We start from the raw sequence: 17,528 nt of genomic DNA on the forward strand, positions 1-17,528 counted from the left end.
TCCATAAAGCTTGTCAGCAGAGTGAAGCATAAAGTGCTCCAAAATCTCCTGCTAGACGGCTGCATTGACTTTGGACTTGATAAAACACAATGGACCAACACCAGCAGACGTCACAGCACCCAAATCATCACAGACATCAGAAACTTCAAACTGGACTTCAAGCAGTTTGGATTCTGTGCATCTCCAGGCTTCCTCCTGACTCCAGACCTTTGATTTCCAAGTTAAATGCAAAATTTACTTTTATCTGAAAAGAGGACTTTGGACCACTGTGCAGCAGTCCAGTTCTTTTTATCCTTAGCTCATGTAAGATTCTTCTGACGTTGTTTCTGTTTCAGAAGTGGCTTGGCAGCCCTTTTCCTGAAGAAGTCTGAGTGTAGTGACTCTTAATGCACTGACTCCAGCTTCAGTTCACTCCTTGTGAAGCTCTCCCAAGTGTTTGAATCTGCTTTGCTTGACAGTTTTCTCAAGCTTGCTGTCATCCATGTTGCTTGTGCACCTTTTCCTACCCAATTTGTTTCTTACAGTCAACTTTGCATTTAATATGCTTTGATACAGCACTCTGTGAACAGCCACCCCTTTTGGTAATGATCTTCTGTCAATGTCTTCTGGACCACTGCTAAATCAGTGGTTTTCCCCATTATTGTGGTTGCAAAGAACAAGAGATACCCGCAAGTTTTTACAAACTCAAAAGTAAATATTCTAATATTTTAAGATGACTTTCTAATTGACATGTAATGAATCTAGAATATATGAAAGTATCACTTTTTGTACTATTATATAATATATAGATTATAATACATATGCTGTTTTCTATTTCAGTGCTGACAACAGGTGGAACCTCCATACAAGCGCGCGCACACACACACACACACACACACACATTTGCATTCATAAGCCTTCTGAACACACAATTTTATTTTCATTCACATCTTTATTTCATCAACTACTTCAATCTTCAACAGGCCTACAACAGTGAACATTTTAATTATCAGTATGCATAATGCAACACTGCTAATGTTTAATTTAATGAGTGTCTTTTTATACGAATGTTTTTATATAATATATTTTTGCAGATACAGTTTTTGGGCACGTTACACGCGCGCTCACGCACACAACACCTGCTAGTTCGTTAAATCACCACGCGCACCGGTGCACAGGCAATTAGCATTCAAGGTGCGATAGAGGACTGTAAACAGAAAAGATCGAGGCATCGATGTGATGTCGCGGAGTAAGTTACTGTAAATATTATTTCAGATATGGTTGCTTGACATCAGTGCTGCGCTCTCATGTGAGTGTGTCGTCGGATAGAGAAGCTGTGCGAATATTACGGGGCTCCGTTCAAAAGCGACTGTGAGGAGCTTCTGGGCCGCTTCCAGCAAACCGAGTCGGTTCGGTATGAGGCGTTTTCTGCTATCTGGAGGAAGATGGACTTCTCTAGTGTGTTTTAGTAAGTAACAGTTTTACAGGGTTGCACTACTACCGTAATAGTTGGGGGAATTTTAAAAGATTTTATTGCTTATAAATAGGCTTTTCAGACGTGCAACTTTTTTCCCCCCTCCACAAAGGAGAATTTAGCATATAATAACTGAAACCAAAAAACCAAACCAAAAAAATGGTAATTCTGTCATCATTTACTAACCCTCACATCATTTCAAACCCGTATAGCTGTCTTTCTCCTGTTAAAACACAATTGAAGATATTTAGAAGAATTTTGGAATGTTGATCACTCATTTAAATAAAATAAAACACTGAGGTAGTTCTCAAAATATCTTTTTATGTTCCACAAAGGAAGGAAAGACATAAAGGTTTGGAACGACATGAGAGCGAGCTATAGTCAGTAAAACTAGATCAGGCTGATTCTGTCTGCAGTACTTGAGTTTAGTTACTCTTACCGATGTGGCATAAGTGAAGTCTCTTGTCACTGGAATATTTTGGGCAGCTTTTTTCATTTTTGGAGCTTGAAAGTCACAGTTCCCATTCAATTTAATATGAAAATTAGTATTTCAATCACTCTCATTTCTTTTTCCCAGCAGTGGAACTCAGTCTGACCATGAGAAGAGATCCTTCACACGGCTTACATTCACCATAGCCTACAGATACATTCTTCCCCCATACAGTTTCCAAATTCGGGTGGGAGGCCTGTATATGATCTATGGTTTTTACAATACACAGAGTATTTGGCCTAAGGAAAAGGTGATCCGTTTCTCTATTCTCACTCACTTTTCAATCAAGACCAATGATTCAGCTTTTCCCACAATCTGTTTCTAAATATGACAAACATAAAGTTGAGTATATATCTGATTTACTCAGATCAGGATTGCTCTGAAGGACTGGTATGATGTGAAGAAGCTTATTGCGGATGCAAAAAGTTGCCAGCATTTGGATGTCGTTTACGTCTTTAAAAGGCTTTTGTCATCTAAGGCCTTTTGTTTCACCGCCATGCCCCAAAAGGTCAGCAGACTGTGTTTTGAGGTGAAGGGCTATATCTTTCAAAAGCATGTAAAAGGCTCCTAATGTGACTGACTTGCAGCTGACCTTTGAATCAAGTGAACGCATCATTCAGCATAATGTGAATGAAGAGTTTCGGGACCACAAGAACAGAGTGGCCGAACTCGTTTCCACTGAAATGCTAGAAGTGAGTATTTACTATAGTGAAATGTATTACCTGTTTTAAACGGTTCTCACTGCATAATGTCTCTTGAAATATAAATCATTTGAAATTTAATGGATGCATTTTTTTTTTTTTTAATGCAGGAGGTTGCAAATGTGCATGATCATTATGAGAGGCTGAAGAAATCATCAGTGCCATCATCATCTGGAGTGACACTGCTTAACCTGACATATTTAGTTCAGAAATGTGCTTTTGAGTACCAACAGTGGCAGGACAAGATTGCAGTGAGTTGATGAACTGCAGTACTATGCATCGGCTCTTTTCAGTTTGTATGACTTTGTCTTACTAGTGTGCATTATTCATAATTACATTTGTACTCAGGCTGAAAAAGAGAAAAACTCAAAGAAGGAACCCACTCAGAAATCGGAGGTGCGTTAAACCCCACCAGAAAAATATGAAACCTTGTTTCCACCATGGGATGAAAAAATAAAAACTGTGACTCTTTTCACAATTTTGAACTTTTTATCTCAGATTTGAACTTTTATCTAGCAATTTGGCCATTTTTTTTTATCAGAAAAAGTTTATATCCCACAGGTGCTTTTTTGTTTCTGGTACAGAATAAAAAAGACAACTATGACTTTGTTCCCCACTTGAAACAAGCTTTCATAGTAAAGGAATTTCATATGGTTATTAAATTTGTAGCATCTGAATTTAATAAAAACTACTGCCATTGTTTCTGCAGTCCTCCAGTAGAGCTGACATGCTTGCTGCCATCAAGTCCAAATCATATGGTCACGTGTCAAAGGTTTGAAATTTTCTTGCAACAAATGCTGCTATGCTTGTTGCTTAAGTTCTGTAAACATGGTTTACTTAGTGGGTTCAGTATTTATTGAAGATGGTACTTAAAGTAATTGCTCTGTTTAAGATCATTTTTAGGATGCAGATGTTTATCATCTGCATACATTTTATACCTATATACAGTTACCCCTTTTTTTTTTTTTTCCCTTCACATGGCTTCGGGACATGGTGTTAAGGGAATTAAATCTAGGCGCCACAGACAAGTTGAGATGGTCACGTCAGGCTCTGGGACCGATCAAGCCCTGTTTGGTTCGAAAAGGAGACCCCCATCCCTCAGGACCAGAACCTGGCAAAACTTTGGCAAACCAAGTGAGAATTGGTTAAACCCCTCTTTTAGACATAAAGCAACTTTTGAGAAGAATGCCAGTTCAAATTATGGGTCAGAAGTTGGTGCTGGTCTGATGTTGTTTCACTTTTGTCTTATAAAGGCAAGCCAGAACAAACACAGGAATGGCTTCTGAGTGTGATGGAGGAAGACAAGAACGCATGTAAGTGTATAGTTCAATTAATCATAATAAAAAATGTTTATTACTACATAAATACTAAGATAAAATATATATTTTTTCCTTTCAGTGAAACGTAAAGACATTAGAAGATTCAAATGGTGAAATAAATTATACAGCTCTGAACAGAATCATTAATTTGTGTCCGTTGACATTGCGTTATGTATTCCACAGTGCTTTATTTAATAATATGAGCCTGTGAATGTGAAAAGCATTGGTTATGTTTTGGTTTGGATAAAAATAAAATTAGATCCTCCAATCCTGCTTTTGGGTTTGTGGTTTGATTTCTGCTTTTAGGCTGTTACATTTTTCATATAGGGAATGCTTAGATTTGGGTTAAAAAAAAATCCCCACATTTAGGTTAAGGGTTTTTATGTTTTCAATAAGCCATAGTGGTACATTGCACTTATTAAATGTTTGGCCAAAGCAATGTCTCCCTCTGGTGGAGAAATTTTGCAATGTCACTGCTTTTTATTTTCTTTTTTTGTAGAGCACTGATCCCACTCTTTCCCACAATAGCTACAACTATGACATAACCTATGATAGCCCCAAAGTTTAAATGAAGTCCTGTAGTGAGGGGAACCCCTTTCATCCGACCACAAAGCTGCCTCTGTGTCTTTCGGTGTGCTCCACATTGTCATAGCACTGTTGTAATCTCCATGAGAAAGCCCTGATTCCAGTCTTGATATAGTGTTCCTTTTTGTGGACTTTGTCACGTCTATCTAAATCCCATGAGATTCAGTTTTACCAATGTCATCCTATCCTCGACAACTGTGTATTCAAAAATGTTGGAAATTAAACAAATTCTGCATATAAATAATTTTTAGGTTATGTTGTCTTCCCTTAAGTAATTTTCCTTTTATATTGATTTTCTGTCCATACATAAGTTACATGCTTTAAGATACTTGTGAAGTTTCAATTTTATACTGCTAGACATACGTTCAAAGATAGAATGACGTATTAAGTGAGCCATGAAGTTGACGTCATTTGTTTATCATTTTTATTTATGAAGGTTTTTTTCTTTTTCTTTTCTTTTTTTTTTTTTTTTTATAAAATTGTGCAACATTTTTTACAATAATCACCAAAATATTTTGTTTACCTTTTGGGGGCGCTCAACTGAAAACTCGCATAAATCTCGTGAGGTTTATCTTGAAAACATCAAACTTATGATTTAACTTGGTTATTTCCGAACATTTGTGCATTTTCTTTTCGCACAAACATAAATACGTAGCAATCCCTTTGAAATAATTTTTATTTATATAAATTCCCATCCACTACTTTAAAATGACTGTGATTGGGGAAGCCTAACCAGCGCGGAGAAAAGTAACAAGAACCACGTGAAATCGACATCAACAAGCTGCTTCAGACGTGTCCTGTATAATCATTTACACTTGAAAATAACATCAAAAACGCTAACAGCCATTGGATATATTATGCAGAGTAAGTAAGTTAACTAATGAAGCTTTATTTTTCAAACTCCTCATTCTCGATAAAGCGCTAAGCTCCGCCCATTTTCTGATCCTCTTGTTTCATGCTTGTTACTATAACGTTATTTCATAAGTGAATATTAACAAATATTCCCAGCAGACCATAGTTTAGAAAGACTCGGACCTACTGTGCGTCACTGCCAGTGCGCGTCCCCGCCTTCAGCTACGTACATACTACCTCATCTGTCGCCCTTCCTTGCTTAATAACGGAAGGGTACTTCCTAGCTCCCGGTCAAACAGCCACTCTGTTTTACAACTGTCTCCTGTGCGTTGAAGACTCGAGGATTGTATAGCTATGCGCCGTGCAATATAACCAGCCATTGTTCAGTGCAGCTTTGCACGCGCTTGTTGACAGCCTCTCGAGCAGCGCGTGGGATACTGATTCAGCCCTTTCGCTTTTACCATGGCAAGTGACGCGCTCCACAGATTCGTCTGCCTTTGTCGGTACCTACAGGATCCTTGCCATGTCGCCAGATTCCAGCAATTTTGCGGCGTCCGCGGGACGTTCCCTAAAAAACAAGCCGAGTCTGGCGAGACGCTCGGGGTCAACGGTGCTTGCGTGGGGCAATGCGCGGCTGGTGGAGACTCAGCACACGGACTTCCGGGCCAAAGGCTGAGAAAGAGTTTAAATGCCGTTGAAAATGTTGAAGAGGACGAATGTTCCGTTCACAGACCCTCGGGGCAAGACACGGAGAGGGACTCCAAAGGCAAGGTGAAGCCGTTACGCAGGAACTCATTGACCGGTGATGTTGGTCAGGAGTTCATCATCGAGAACCGGTTTCTCTTCTATCTCTTCACCGTCGGTACCGAGCTGGGCAACGAGATGTTCTTCATTTTGTTCTTCCCCTTCTTGATGTGGAACGTCGACCCCTATGTGAGCCGGCAGCTGATCGTGGTTTGGGCCTGGGTGCTGTTCCTCGGCCAGTCCACCAAAGATCTGGTCCGCTGGACCCGTCCCGCCTCTCCCCCTGTGGTCAAAGTGGAGGTGTTCTACAACACGGAGTACAGCATGCCCTCCACACACGCCATGACCGGCACCGCGATGCCCTTCTCTCTGTTCCTGCTCACGTGCAGCCGGTGGCAGGTATGATGCACCCCTGAGCTGCTTCACACACAAAACCAATCGATAATCGTACACACGTGAGACAAGTGGACAGTGTTCCTTCTGTCTGTTTTTAGCAGTCTGTCTCTCCCTGAGCTAACAAGCATCTGTTTTTATATTACGAGCTATGCATTAGCACTTATTGATTAGTATATTTTCAATTAGCCAGTTGCACTTATAATTTAACTATTAGTCACTGTTCAAAGAGTGAGAAGTAACAAAGTTAGTTGATGCCTTAACCTACATGAGCTACATTTGTTGCAGAGTTTATCAATCTATGTTAGATTTGTTGAAAATAGTTTACAACTGTTTATAGGGTTACACTTTATATTAAGGTACCCTTGTTACAGTGCAATTATACATTTAAGTATGGAGTGATATTATTTAACTACAGTACATGTACTTGCTATATGGTTAAGATTGGGTTACTTGCATGTAATTATGCATAATTTATTTTTTACCATTTATTGTCCTGGTCCCTTAAGTTATATTAATGAATACAACTACTAATAATGTATAAGAAAATGCATTATTCAAATTTTGATCATTAACTAATGTAGTTAACAAATGGATCCTAATTGTAAAATTTTACAAAATTGAATTTTGTGGATCTGTCGATTATCATCAAGCTGTATTCCAGTTGCTACTGTATAACCTATTCCTGTTCGAGTACTCAATTAGACACCTTTTTAGTTACTAGTATAGTTCAACTAAAATGTAATATTTGTAAGCAAACTAATATAATTTGATTAAATTATGTAGTAGCCATTCTTGTTTTTAAAAATATTTATATTTGCTCCTTTTTTGCCTTTATTATTATAGGACAGTATAGATGAGACCGGAAGCAAAGTGGGGGAGAGAGACGGGTACAGGATCAGGAAAGGTCCTTGAGTCAGGGTTCGAACTCGGGACACCCCTTAGCACAACAGTACTTTAAGTTGGTGTGAAAAAAAAGAAGCAATTTCAGTAACTAACTGAATGGTTACTGCAGTAGCGGAAAGGGCTATTATATGCTTTCAATTTTGCTGTACTAAGTGAAGTAAGGGGTAGTATTGTAGAAAAAGATACAAGTCTAACATGTTAAGACATGCTGTGCTGTATTGGGCTTGCTGTATTCATTATGAACATCTGTCCTTATCAAAACAACCTTCCTTTAGCATTTCGGTTATTATGCAGAAGCAAGCTAATAACATCCTGATGCCCAGCCTTTGAGAGTTCATTGTTTACCTAGATGTTTCATTTATTCAAAGCAAATTTCTTTACAAAGTTTTGCTCAAGAATGACAGAAATGCTACAAAATGCACTGATGGTTAAATAATATTGTTGTTTGTTAATTAGTTGTGTATTTGTCAGTTTAAGTACAGGGGGGTGGGATGAGGATGTGTTCTGGCATCATGCTTCACCTGCTCATTGCAGAAGAGTTGTTTAATGATCTCATTCATTGAAAATAAAGTGTAACAGAACTTTCTTCATTAGGACATAAAAACAAAGAAACAACAGAATACTTTACCTGAGTCAAGACCCCACTGATTACATCAACTACCCTTAAGATTTAAAAGGCAAGAATGTAAAGGATTTGTATTCTCTATATACATACAGTAAGTAAGTAAGTAATGTTGTTTAGCTATTTAAACAGTTCATAGATTAAGGTACCTTTAGTCTCTCCATTATGAAGCACTGTCTACTTGTATGCATATGTAATCAAACATAATATTTGAGGCTTATTCCTAATGCTTTGTTCTCAAAAACTTACTTGAAAGATGACTATGACTTGAGCATCAAAAAGTATTGTAGTAAGCTGTTTCTCTTTAGGGGAAGTGCTATGTTTTTAGTTTCTGTACTAATTCACTTCATTTGCCTGTACTGTGTGAAGTTCATCCAATTCAATGTTGACCTGTTAGAATGATTGCCCTTCCTTTAAAATTCCATACACTGATGCTCAAATATAGATTTTCAGATCTCAAATGTCATCTGTCCTCAGTAGTCTGTTGCATCCATTGGAAAAATAGTTTTACTTTTCCATGTTATTGTAGAACTAACTCATCTGGAAATCAAGGTTCCTAGTAAAAACATTCCCAGACAGGACATTAATCTCAATAAAAAGTATTTATTTTATTTTTTTTGTGTGCAAAATATATAGGATTTGTTGTTTAATCACTAATGGTTTATACAGTGCAGTGTATTCATAAATATGGATTTCTCTGCAGGTTTATCTGAATCATATGCTTGTTGGAGCCAAAAACTATTACTTTTGACAACAATTAGCATATAGTTAGAAGTTGTTGTATTGCTTATTATGATAACTGATACACCCAATTTGATACACCCATTATAATAACAGGGATCTGATCTAGTTCTATAGAAAGCTTTTAGTGTTCGGTTTTTGACAGGTTCTCATAGAAAAACTGCTGGGAACAAATGAATAAGAAGTCAGTTCTAGTTCATTTTTTCCCTTGCAGTTTTTTTGTTTTGTTTTGAAGTCAGCAGAAACTCACCGTAATGTGCCATGTACCTGCTTAAGACTGAAAGTCTTATCCAGCTGTTTGTGTAGAAAACCGAACTCAGTCCCTATATTTTTTTGTTTCTTGCTCTCATATCCTCTTTAATTTAGCAGGAAACTAGGAACAATAGCCTCAAACATATTTCCTCTTCTTTAACCATAGCTCTTTATTAAAAAAAAAAAAAAAAAAGGAAAACGGAAAATTTGCATTAATGATTTATTTTGGAAGTTGCTGGCGAACCAGTGAGGTCAAGTCAGCTCAAATTTTTAACTTGCACACAGAGTCGTCAATGTAGATGGGATTGTGAGAGGTACTGGTATATTGCTCAGACTACTGGAGTGAATAAATACATGAGCACAGGAAAATTCAACTGAATGCCAAAAACGAACAGATCTGTTTTCTGAATGAGAAATCCAGAGGCATTTCTGCAGATCAGCAGCTACTTCGATCCACGACTCTTGCAGCTGCTCTTGGTCTGCCTCTTAAAGTATTAGAGTATGTTCAGGAATTCATCAAACATATGAATTTACATTAACAGCCTGGTGGTCTCAATCCTTGATGGACTCGTAAGGCATTTCTGGCCCACTCTGTCCTGATTCTGTTGCTTAGCTTGTGGTTGATCATTATGTGAATTGTAAGTTGTTTTGTATGGTTTTGACCCCTGTTGTAAGCAGTTTGTTCAGCCTTCTCTTTGGAATGGAAAAAGTTTTGGGTTGGTTAGATTTTGAAATTATGCTCACCAACACTCTTTAAAATATAGGTGCTTCAAAAGGTTCTTCAAGCGAAGCCATAGAAGAACCACTTTTGGTTCCACAAAGAACCATTCAGTCAAAGGTTCTTTATAGAACCATCTTTCTTACCTTTTTGTAATCTGAAAAACCTTTCACCACAAAGAACCTTTTGTCAAACAGAACGGTTCTTCAGATGTTGAAGGTTCTTTAATGGAACCATTTAGACAAAAAGCAATGGCATCGTGAAGCACCTTGATTTTTAAGAGTGAAGGCTGCATTTGTTTTTTTGTTTTTAAAACAGTAGAAACTGTAATATTGTGAAGTATTACTACAGTTTAAATAGACTCATTCTTGATTTTATGTAATTTGCGGGTGTCTAAGCTGAATTTTCAGCCTCATTACTCTAGCCTTCAGTGACGCATGATCTTTCAGTAATTATTCTAATATGATTATTTTCTGCTCAAGAGATTCATTAATGTTAAAAACAGCTGTGCTGCTTAATATTTTCTTTCATCTTTGCTGAATTAAAGTATTTGTCTTTAAACAACTTTTTGTTTTCAGTTTATTTTCCCTTGTAAATATGATTGTACAGAATTTAATAATATAATTGTATTTGTTATTTTAGTACATCAGGTTAAAAAAAATTATTACTTTTTTTATGTAAAGATATCTATTTTACCAACAGTTTTCTTTATTTTCTTTTATGGTGTTCGTTTTAGCTTATAACCCTGGTTTTGACTGATTTTAAGAATTGACTTTACTACCTATTGTACTGCAGGTCCTCACAAGTCTTTCCCTTCTGTGTTCAACAGTACCCGTTCATGTTTGGACTGAGCATCGCTCTGTTCTGGAGTGTCCTTGTGTGCATCAGCAGGATTTATATGGGCATGCACTCTGTCCTGGTGAGTAACATTCGTCACATTTAATCATTCTTTCTCATTGCCTTTAACCAGTGCATCAACACCTTGAGGTGAGTAAATGATGACCGTTTTCGTTTGTGGATGTAAGAACCCATTAATAAGCTCAATCTTAAGTTTGTTGCACTAGTAGCTGTGTATAATGTTTATTCAGAGCATATTGTTTTATGCAGTACAGGCACCTTCAGCTCTCCACAGCTTTCAGAGTTGAGGAACTGTATTTCTCACTTTGCAGCTTTGTGACTAAGGATTTTGGAGCAGTTCAAGAAGAAGCCTAATATATGATGCTTTAGTCTTTTGCAACCCTCTCCTGTCAGTAAAGAAACAAACCAGTGAGAGACATCACAGCTGCCTCTGTATCCTCTGATCTTCTAATGCTCATCTGTTTTGCTTTTCCTCACAGAAGATCCCTGATTGGATAATTGCTTCCGCTGGGCTTGTATGAGCCAGTGGTGATCATTTACATTTTTATGTGTTGAGCAGACCGAGGCCGATATACAATTTGAAACACAAGCTGTGCATTAGTCATCAAGATTGACATGTTGTGTGTTAGTCATCAGTGCTGAAGGTTGCACATGTAGTAACAGTTACCGTTGACTTGTTATTTTTTTGCAGAGGCTGTGTCTCTCTATCGGTTTAAATGCTGTTAGTGGGAGCAGACAGATTTAGAAAGCAGATGCTGGTTGCCTAGGTGATGGAAACCTTGTTAGTTTAAAGCTGTGCTCTCGATGAAGGTGGCTGAATCATCTTTGAGGAAATCTGCACACCCAATGATTTAGGTAGTCAAAGTGCTCTGTGTGAATGTCTGTGGACCAGGGCTCAATGTTGTATGGTCACTGGTCCTATCGGGCCAGTCCGCTTTCGCCACCATGTCTTATGTGGTTCATTGACCACATGCATTTTTTTTTAATGGATGTTATTGCAAATTGTGCAAATGTAAATGTCAAGGTACAGTTATCCTGTCAAAATTGAGAGCGTATCTTGGAGACAGTTAAATTAACAAATCAGTCATTTGTGCGCTATTGTTTTTCAGCAAAAGTATGTTTATAAATGGCCGTCATTAAAAATATTATAGCTCATGTCTAAAATGTTTAAAAACGGGCTGTCAATAAAAAAAAAAAAAGTAAATTAATTTTAGTTGTTGGTGGTGTACTCATGCAGAGGGAGGTCTTTGGTGATTGCATTATATCTCAGCATCTTTGTTTTTATGCAATTCCAAACCAATAATACTTTATCTTTAAAATACAAATTAAAATATTTTAAATGAAACCTGAGATTTCTGTCCTTCTAGTGAAAGTCTTGCAACCAGAACTTTGACAGGTCAAAAGGTTCATATAACTCATTAAATATGATAAGCCCCGACTGTATTTGTTGCACAAGAACAAAACTCATCAGTTCTTGTGGAAGCTCAAAAATATGTTTGCCTGATAAGGGGGAGCCAATGAGGTTTATTAAACTATCCCTTTTTTAAGTCTACGTTTAAAATGTTATAGAGCGTGAATTCGGGTGAATTTAGACACGCTGGGAATTTTTTTTTCTCCAGTTATCCTGAATTAACCCTAAATAATAAAATATTTTATTATTAATATACTAAACGGTATGTTAGAAACTTGAAATTGAAAGTCCAAAAAATTTGCTAAAAATATTACTATTTGTGTGAATGTTGCCAAGGAATGTAAAAATCTGAAATCGAGGGAAGGACTAGAGCAGGTGTGCAGTGGGAATGTGTTAAAGAGACTTCTGGAAAGAGTCGGAGCACTTTGGCTTGCAGTACATGGAGCAGCGTGTGTACATGTATAAAATAGACATGGACCGGCCGAACAGGCTATACACATCTGTCAGATCTAACTGAAGAGACCGGCTTCTTGTCATGACTATGTGGATGGTTTATGATGAGGCATTTCCTACTGCAGACTCTGCAGGATTCTTTGACCTTTTACCTATTTTTAAGTGTATAAAAGCATGAGTGTATTTTATACAGACAATCAGATTGTAGTGTTCTCGTGAGATGTCCAAAGTCAGGCTCTAATCTTCTGTTAACCTTGTCCTTGAATGTGCCTCACACAAGATTAGATGACAAGGATCATTTACTGAACTGACTCACGCCACTCCAGACGCGTGTGACTGACTTTCTTCTGTGGAACAATAAAACAGATGTGAAGAATATTCTAGCCACTCTATGATTCCTATATAATGAAACTGAGGCTGTCAAGCAAATATGAGGCACTCTAAAGGTGTCAACAAAGTGTTCCAAATGTGAAATTATATTACAGTTTAAAATTAATGTTTTCTATTTTAATGTAATTTTAAATGCAATTCCTTTGTGTTGGCAAAGCTGAATTTTTAGCAGCCAATACTCAATTTTTCAGTGTCACACGATCCTCAAAAAACGTTATTTTTATTTTATTGAATGAAAACAATTCTTCTGCTTAATTGGGATGCAAACGAGATTTCCTGTAAATAATGAATGAATGATCAGTCTGTTCCTCACACAAAGCTATCGTATGACTTCAGATAACCTGGAATACAACAGATGAGTTACATAGACCACTTTTGTGGTACCTTTGCATTATTTTTGAAGATTGTAAACCATTCGCTTTTATTGAAAAGAGTGAGCAGAAACTTCTTCACAAATTCACCTGTGTTCCATTGAAAAAAGGACATTATATGGGTTGGGAATGGTCATGAGTAATTTTTTTAAATATTTATTACATAAAGTTCTTCACAAATCAACATAAAATGTCCAAGAACTAAGTTTGAAGGAAGAATGTTACAAAACCAGTTCCTAATGTTCATCAAGGCTGCAGTGTTAGAAAAAGGTGAGCCGGAAGCTTAGACTTTGAACATCTGCTGTCTGTGAAATTTAACATAAATGGAGAGATGCCCTGAACAATATTTTTGTGCCACACACAAAGGCAGCTGAAGTATATGAAAACATACATTAATGACACCTCTTTATCAGGTCTATGTGCCATATTCTTCCAGCCTGTTCTCAGGTCAGTTCTGACATGGTAACCATGCCCTACATTAGTGGACTCACTGTACAGTTAATAAATGCATTGCAACGTTTTATTTCAGTGTGAATGTTTTTGTTATTTCTATACACAACTGGGCCCTGTTTCCATAATGACTCATACACTGTGAATACAGATCACTGATGCATGAACACCACCTTTCTCGTGCCAATCAACACCTGTTTTCACTAAACTACATGTATTTGCCTGGACAGTAGGGGATAAACCGATGAGAATTTAAATGCCAATTTGTCTGAAAACTGCTTGCTCCCAACCTTTAAGACTTTGGTTAATCTTTGAAACACAAATGAGGATATTCATTGAATATACTCTCTTCATTGAAAGTTGACAAACTTATGATGGTGGTATAAAATGAATCTATGTGAAACAAGAAGTTGCGGGACAGAAACTGTATCATTAAAAATGTCTTGATTTTGTATTTTGAAGGTCTTATGGGTTTGGAAATGACATGAAGGTACTAAATGATCACGGCATTCAGAATCTTTCAATCTAATAAGTTTGCTCCTTCATCTTCACAGGAGGTGATCACAGGCTTCCTCTACAGTGTGCTCATCCTGGCGTTCCTTCAACCCATGCTGCATGACATCGACACGTTCTACCTGTCCCACAGCTACGCCCCTCTGGTTGTCCTGCTTGTGCATGTTGGCTTCAGCTTGGTGGCCTTCTCGCTGGACTCATGGAGCACCTCCCGTGGTGACACGGCCCAAGCGTTGGCCACAGCTGTTGGAGCTGCGTTGGCATCCCGCCTGAACTACCAAGTGGGTCTGCAGCCAGATCCCCCCGAAGAAGGTCTCCCACTCACCCTGCCCCTGATCGACGGGGCCTTGCTGAGCCGCTCCATCATGCGGCTCCTGGTAGGAGTGGCCGTGCTTCTAGCCGTCAGGGCTTCTATGAAGGCAGTGGCGATCCCGCTGGCCTGCAGGATCTTTGGCGTGCCTTCGGATGACGTGCGGCAGGCTAGACAACACGCACACGTGGAACTGGCGTACCGGTACATGGTCTATGGCACAGTGGCTTACTGCTGTGTTTTCCTGGTGCCACTTCTCTTTGGCTTCCTTGGCTTATCCTGAAGAAAATCCCTCCGTTCAACCTTGCTATTATCCGGTTTTTATCCTAGCTTAACCTATACATTACCTGGACTAGTGAAGGTCTCCAGTTATAGTCAAAACCAACCAATATTTAGTTGCAAACACATATGATGTTGATGATTTTGATAATTTCACCAGCTCCACTTCCATGCTAATTTTTTATTTCACTTTTTTGTTTACAGTTTTTATGGAACTGATAAATTTGAACAGGGTTTTTGTTGCCATCGGTGGGCTGTTTTTCTTGAAAGTGAGTGCGTGTGACGTCATGATCTTCAGAGGACCTGTTCTCTTGAACAGCAAGGTTTATAGCCATTCTCAAAAAGGTTTCTGATGTTTCCTACATTTGTCTTCAGTTATTTCCTTCAGCAGACTTACACCCACCCATACTGGACCCTTGTGCTTTCTTTCACTCAACTAGATTTTGGCTCAGTCTGCGGTCCTTCCTGTGCAAACTAACCTGTGTGAACACCCTTGTCAGACATTTGTATCCTTGTCATGGTTTTCCCTCAAGGGCTCGTTCTCATAACATTTTGTAATTCTGTGTTCTTCCTAAGGCTTGTTTCTTTTCTCAGAGGGTCCACTCCAGATCAGTGCTGTGGCCCTAATGGTTCATTCAGTGGTTCAGGAACGACACTCTTAAATCTGAGAGGTGTAGAAAGTTGTTCTTATCTATAAACCGGTTGAGTTCACGCCTAACAATAAGCAGCAATGCATTGAGAGAATGAGGGGAGGGAACTTTCTGTCAGTATGAATGCTGTATACATGAATTTCCTGAAGATGTGTTACTCTTGAAACCCAAGCCAGAAAAAGGCCGCTCTGAATATGAATGCAGCATATCTTTAACATTGTCTTTATCAATGTATTATTTATATGCGTCAGATATGTTTTTAAAAATGATTACAGAGGGTAAGATTTATGCAGCGAGTGAATAGCTCAAGTGTTTTTTTTATATTTCTGTTTCTCATTTCTTTTTAAAGGGACAGTTCACCCAAAAATCGAAATTCAGAATTTACTTACCTTCATGTTTCAAACCTGTTTGTCTAAAAATAAAATGGATTTTAATTATACTGTTAAAAACAGTTGAAACTTTTTTTTATATAATCTGTGTATATCAGATTTGGAATGACATGAGGGTGAATATTTTTTTTTTTTAAGAGAACAATCACTTTTTTTTTTTAAAACAGTTAACTACATTTTAATAGTCTAATAAAGATCTGTTTAAATCTTTCTCCAGGAACTCACTCAGTGTGACTTTATTTAATGGAATGACTGAACTTCCTTGCTTTGTCCAATTGTCTGAATTCACTGCAGTTTTAACTTCCAATTTTCTGATTGTCAGTATTAAGCTAGGTAGTTGATGTTGTATCTTTAAACTAGTACTCTGTTTTTGTTGGTGTGTTTAGGTTCACAAGGAAATGTTGTGAAGCCAGATCTCTGATAAACATTAATTGCTCAGAAACCCCAGTGCCTTGCATCCTTATTTTTCAGGGCAACTATATCCTCCAACTAGACACAAACCCCACAGCTGTCTCTCTGTAAACCATTTTGATGGTGCAAATATTATCATGCATCTACAGTGTTTATGTAATTGAAGGCTTTTCTTTTAACTTTTTTTCCACCTTACATGTGATGTGTATTTACGGATTGGTTTAATGTACTAAAAGTGGAATTTATTCAATTTATTTGTGCACCAGTGTAAAGAAAGGAAACGGTTGTGCATATTCAGTTGTACATATAGTAAATGTGCCATAACTGAATAAGCTGCTTTATTTGACAGTGCTCTGAGCTGAAGTGGCAGATGGCTGGATGGTGTTTTAGGGTTTCCTGCAAGGAAATGCATTATAAATGAAGCTTGTACAGCTTACCTGTGCTGAACTTTGAGCCTTTCATGGTCATCTAAACTCACACATGTAGTGTATCTGTAATGTTCTTGACATTTTTCTGTTCTTATTATTACCGTGAATAAAAAAAAACTATGAATTACCACTGTATTTGTGTTCTTGTCCTGTGGAATTATTTTTTTATTAAAATGACTACATTACAAAGCGATCACTAGTGAGTATTTCATTTTGTATTACAGCATTATGTTTGTAAAAATAACTGTTTACGACTAACTAAATGCTTGGCTTGCAGTGTTTCCTCTTATCAGTGCAAGTGTGTGCTCGTGATCTCTTGATCCAGCAAGGCACACATACTCATTTCTCAATTTGTCAGCTCTTTGGACAAAGGTCTACTTTCTGCATGATGTAATGATTTTAACCCACTGTGTAAGTGCAAGAGGCCCTTGCTTATTTCCTACTATTCAGATTTTACCACACAATAGCTAATTGTACATAACACATATTTCGGCTCTGTGTACTGCCGTATATTAGCTTAACTGTTTTTTTTTTCTTCCCACATTCACTGCAGAATAAAAAAATCTATTTATTCGGAGGATAGCTGACATAAAAGCTGGACATCAGTGTCTAGTAGTGGTACATGTTGTGCTTGCTCTAAAACTACTTTAAGTGACTCTTTCCCCAAATCTAAAAAAAAAAATGTATGCAGTTTTATGACCTAACAATAATTTATGGACTACATGGAACATTTATACTTTTAAAACAGTAGTAGGCCTACCTGAATAAAATGATAAAAGACATTTTATTAGTCATTTCCCCGGGAATAATGTTGAACTGTGTTCGTATTTTATCAAACA

At 37.6% G+C, this 17,528-nt stretch overlaps 2 protein-coding genes across 2 annotated transcripts; both read left to right on the forward strand.

Annotated features, from left to right (window-relative positions):
* Positions 1-851: 851 nt before the first annotated feature.
* Positions 852-4,942, forward strand: snapc1a (small nuclear RNA activating complex, polypeptide 1a). Its single transcript, XM_026291248.1, has 11 exons — positions 852-1,228; positions 1,309-1,447; positions 2,031-2,193; positions 2,311-2,451; positions 2,531-2,635; positions 2,755-2,895; positions 2,993-3,040; positions 3,354-3,416; positions 3,646-3,778; positions 3,898-3,957; positions 4,043-4,942. Exons 1-11 carry the CDS (start codon positions 1,219-1,221, stop codon positions 4,075-4,077), a joined length of 1,038 nt encoding a protein of 345 aa, XP_026147033.1. The 5' UTR covers positions 852-1,218; the 3' UTR covers positions 4,078-4,942.
* Positions 4,943-5,639: 697 nt separating this feature from the next.
* On the forward strand, positions 5,640-16,816 carry LOC113121036 (sphingosine-1-phosphate phosphatase 1-like). Its single transcript, XM_026291247.1, has 3 exons — positions 5,640-6,543; positions 10,606-10,695; positions 14,264-16,816. The coding sequence occupies exons 1-3, from the start codon at positions 5,863-5,865 to the stop codon at positions 14,813-14,815; spliced, it is 1,323 nt and encodes a 440-aa protein (XP_026147032.1). The 5' UTR covers positions 5,640-5,862; the 3' UTR covers positions 14,816-16,816.
* The last annotated feature ends 712 nt before the right edge of the window (positions 16,817-17,528 follow it).

This window comes from Carassius auratus, chromosome 20, assembly GCF_003368295.1.
Source record: "Carassius auratus strain Wakin chromosome 20, ASM336829v1, whole genome shotgun sequence".
In the NCBI taxonomy this organism is placed as follows: Eukaryota; Metazoa; Chordata; class Actinopteri; order Cypriniformes; family Cyprinidae; genus Carassius; species Carassius auratus.